The 4,890-nt window shown below is 38.4% G+C and overlaps 1 protein-coding gene across 5 annotated transcripts in view; it reads left to right on the top strand.

Annotated features, from left to right (window-relative positions):
- Nucleotides 1-4,890, top strand: part of LOC106868605 (uncharacterized) — a 160,249-nt gene that overhangs the window by 150,275 nt on the left and 5,084 nt on the right. For all 5 annotated transcript variants that reach the window (XM_014913947.2, XM_014913946.2, XM_014913948.2 and 2 more), the window contains 2 exons: nt 2,793-2,934; nt 4,174-4,377. In XM_014913947.2, coding sequence (XP_014769433.1) covers nt 2,793-2,934; nt 4,174-4,377 — 346 coding nt within the window. The remainder of the gene's footprint in view (nt 1-2,792; nt 2,935-4,173; nt 4,378-4,890) is intronic.

Here is a 4,890-nt window from a genome sequence, read left to right on the forward strand (position 1 = left end):
AGATATAGATATATATACACACACACACATATATATATATATATATATATATATATATATATCCTTTAAGTTTGTATACAGGAAACATTTTGAATCATCATCATCATCATCATCATCGTTTAACATCCTCCTTCCATGCTGGCATGGGTTGGACGGTTTGACAGGGGCTGGCCAGGCAGGAGCCTGCACCAGACTTCTGTGTCTGTTTTGGCATGGTTTTTACAGCTGGATGCCCTTCCTAAGCCCCTATTTTTTATGCCAGCCTAGTGATATCTACTGGCAATACTACTTTTTGGGGTGGGGGTCATACGAAGATGTACCAATATATAGCATATAGCACATGAAAATAGTGGTTGTTATTTTGTTTAATTGCTTAAACGTTCTCCCCTTGGTCTATTATATGCTGGAGGTGGTCAGTGTTTGAAACAGAAAAATACTGACTGCCTTTAGCACATAACAGAATGAGGGAAGAGCATAAACTATCAACCAAAATAACAACCATGCCATTTCCCATGCCATTATACCATTATACCATCAAAATGATGAAAAGGACATTTAAGAAAATATTATTTATTAACTCAGACAATGAACTTCAACAATTGATGACTTGCTGACCGGACGGACGGACCACTTCTGAATTAATTGAGAAGACATCTATTGTGACGGAGATGAAACCAAAGGACTCTTCTGCCCATCCTGACATCTGCATACTCAAGTATCAAAACAAATCCAACATCACCACACACACCTCCATCTCCTTATAACTACCATTCTTTCCTCCATTTCCATCACATTCTACTCCTCCCCTCCCCACCTCAGTTCAAGGGTCTTGTCCTGAGAGTTACTTGGACACCAGCTGTAAAAACTCTTTCAGGCCTTGTGCCTATAGTAGAAAGGATTATCATTGTCGTCATCAGCGTTGCTGTCATCATTGTCATCGTCATCATTGTCGTCATCGACAGTGGTGGTGATGACGACACTGATGATATGTAACTCTATATAATAATGTTATTGATTTATGTACAAAAGAATACAAATAATAACAACATCTGGAGTTAGTATGAAATAATTAAAGCTAAGAGTTAATTGAGTTGGAAAAAATATATTGGTTTTAAAATTAAAAAAAAAAAATAATAAACATTGTCAGGTAGCAATAAAGGTGGCACTCACGTGTTACTTCAGGAAGGTGTCACTTTTTCTGATGCCATGCTTCCTACAGGAATATATATCTCTCACCATCACTCATTACGACCACCTCTACTTCTTCTCCAACCATCTCTGCTCACACTCTTATGAAACTGCCCCCCCCCCACCTCTATTCCCTGCCCCTGCTCACTCACCCTCTCCAATCCTCTGTGACACTTCACTTATTTCCACCCTCCACTCTTCCTCAAGAGTACATTCCAACACATCACCACCATCATCAGTGTCTTCTACTATAGGCTCAGACTGACCAAAGCCTTGTGAGTGGATTTGGTAAATGGAAACTGAAAGAAGCCTGTCCATGTGAGCGAAACTGAGCTCTAGAAGCACTGTGTGTCCCAAGCACACTTAACAAGAAAAGCTCTCTCACACTCAACCACAACAAACGAAACCACAACAAACCAAACCACAACAAACCAAACCACATCACTTCTCTTGGTCCTGTATCATTGCTATCCGCTAGCTTCTGACCTGCGTGTTCCACCCACACCCACGCCCTGTCTCACCATATCGTGGCATATGCCCAGCACTTTGCTACCATCTCTATTCTACTGTCTCCCCCCTCTCTCTCTCTCCTTCTCTTGCACTTCCCACATACACACACAACCTTCTGGCATTGTACTGAAAATTCCAGAATTCTCTTATCTTTCATCACCTTAATTTTTTTCACCCAAAATTCCCACATTCCAGAAATTCCCCCCCCCCCCGACAATGGTATTTTATTCTGTGTCATGAGACACCACCTAAACATTTCAGTTAGTTCATTGCTCATTTATAGGTGGACATCATTGTTTTTTTATAGTGTAAGCTATCACGTGTGATATGTAACAGAACAATGAATGAATTTTTAACAGGTAAAAAGAGGCAAGAGTCGACTTTCATAAAATATACACCAAACAAAATCAGTTCAGAATTCAATCTGGAATGATCAAAGAAATGGAATTTATTTCCAGATCTGTTGCAATAAAGCTTTCGTTTCTGACAGCTAAGACATGGATATGGTTGTGTGGTTAAGAAATTTGCTTCCACTGCACAGCAACTAGGGGAAGCAGTGGCAGATGCCAGAGCGTTGCCTAAGCAACACCCTTTTTAGCCGAGCTGACACCTAAAAAATTGGAACCAAGGATTTTTGGGCAACAGTCAAGGAAAAGGAAGTCAACGTTTACTTGAATAATTTTTTCAAATCTTTTGGGCAACACACATATATATATACACCTGTTGTATGGAATATGCATACAGCTACATGTCCCTTAGGACTGAAGGAGAATGCGCCAAGATCAGGTTTAATATTTCTGATACAGGTGAGAACAAAGGAGGAAGTTGTGATCACACAAGAAACCCAACCTGAATATTTGTGACAATATATGTTTTACTTAATGTCAGCCGAACACTGGATGGATTATGTTCAGCTACCATGGGGAGACGAAAATATTGAAGTTTCAAGAAAAACCATTCTTTGAAAAGAGGGGAAAATTGTTTTTAAATGTTTTGTGGTAGCACCAAGAAGTCTGCTACGATTCTAGATGAAAGTTAGAAGATCCTAATTGGTCAATGTATTTATTAGCATTCTAACTTCTCTTTTCTTTCAGGAAGAAGGTTACCAGTTATGGATAGATGTTGACTGTATGGGGCCTTCGAATTTACAAGCCATGGCTAGTGGTATAGAAAACGCTGCTGTTGTCTTAATTTGCATGTCTGAGAAATACAAACAAAGCCCTAGCTGTCGTACAGGTGAGAAGCGAAACTCATAGAATATAAAATATACTATAACTGACAGGAAAATTACAGAACACACCATAATCATCATAATCATCATCATGATTAAATGTTTGTTTTCCATGCTGGTATGGGTTGGATGTTCTGACAGGAGCTGGCAAGGCCAGGAGCCACACCAGGTTCCAGTTGTCTGTTCTGGCATGGTTTCTACAGCTGGAGGCCCTTCCTAATGCCAACCACTTTACAGAGAGTGTTGGGTGCTTTTTATGTGGCACCAGCACCAATGCTTTACGTGTGACACCAATGGGGATGCTGTATCTGTGACACTAGCTTGATTGCTTTTTACGTGGCACCAGCACACCATATGGTCATCATTATCATCAGCATCATCATCATCATCATCATATATATTTTAGTGGTTTCAATTAATTGTGTGCAGCAATGCTGAGGTACGACCTGCAAGGGTAGACAGAAACTGTACTGAAGCCCAACAGGTCGGTTGTATCTGTAATTCAAAAGGTACGACCTTCTCACATATGTAAGTTTTGCTGATTCTGGCTAAGAATTAAGTTGCAGAAATATGAAGGGTGGGGTTAGACAATGATATCAACTAAGCCTGCCCCTAAAATCTCCAAGCTTTCTGCCTAAATTGCTTTTGAATTTAGGCACAAGGCCAGCAATTTCAGGGGACATGCTAAGTCAGTTATATCCACCCCAACTGGTTCAACTAGTACTTTTCTCAACTCCAAAAGGACGGAAGACACAGTTGGCCCCAGGAGTACTTGAATTCAGGATGTAAAGACAGGTGAAATTCCACTGAACTATTCTGTCAGCTCACCACCTGGCCTTATGTATCAAATTAAAAAGCCACATTAATCCTTCAGCATTTAAACCTGCCATATCCGGCCCAAATATTCTAGCCATTTTATATCCAAACTGGCCAAATCCGGTTTCTCACACCTACCCTACAATGTCATTCTAAAAATAACCACTCACCTCATCAAAATCTCAAAGCTATGAGATAATGCAGGATTAATTGAAACAATGTGGATTAATAAGCATTACATGCGGTAGAATACTCTGAATGCTAAAGGATTTAGTGATTATCACAGACAGTGTCAACTTCTTGACAAAATCATAAGAAAAATCTTATGGTTTTTTTCTCATTTTTCTTTGTTAAAGATTTTTACTTCATTACTTTTCTGCAACATTTAAAGAAATTAATTGCTTTTCTTTTTCTTTAAATTATTTCAGAAGCTGAATACACATTTCGATTACGTAAAGACTACATTCCAATGATGATGCAGAAAAAATACAATCCAGATGGTTGGCTTGGTACCATGCTTGGAGCAAAATTGTTCTTTGATTTTAGTGGGAAGTACCCTTTTGAGAAGAGTTTTGGTGGACTTATAAAAGAACTTCGTGGACGTGGACAATATTCACCTGGTGATGCTCAAGGTTTGTGAAGAAATATCATTGTTGACCCAAACTTTAGAATGTATTGTATCTGCTGCATCAGTATATATGATGTCTTTAGAAAAATCTGCTATAGTATTCTTCCATTTAATGCATCCATTTTGGTTACCATCTTTCTATTGAAATACACTGCTTTTTATCATCATCATCTTCGATTGATGTCCGTTTTCCATTATATATATATATATATATATAGATATGCAGGGCAGGGAATCGTCAATTAGTAATAAAATTAATAATCAACAATTTTGCCGGGTAGCTCAGTATGAAAAAACCTTCTTCGGTAAAAATTTATAATCATAAATATATAGGGATTGACAGTAACCTGCTTCTCCAACATACTGAGAATTTCGAAATAGCAGTCAAAGAACTACTGATTTCAAAACTACAAATTATTACTCCAGATTGATAGCGATATCTTTGATACACACAGAACAAAAAACAGTAGAGAAGAGTAAAAAACACTTGCCTTTAGTTAATTTAGTACAATTGTTT

The sequence above is a fragment of the Octopus bimaculoides genome, chromosome 14 (genome assembly GCF_001194135.2).
Source record: "Octopus bimaculoides isolate UCB-OBI-ISO-001 chromosome 14, ASM119413v2, whole genome shotgun sequence".
Lineage (NCBI taxonomy): Eukaryota > Metazoa > Mollusca > Cephalopoda > Octopoda > Octopodidae > Octopus > Octopus bimaculoides.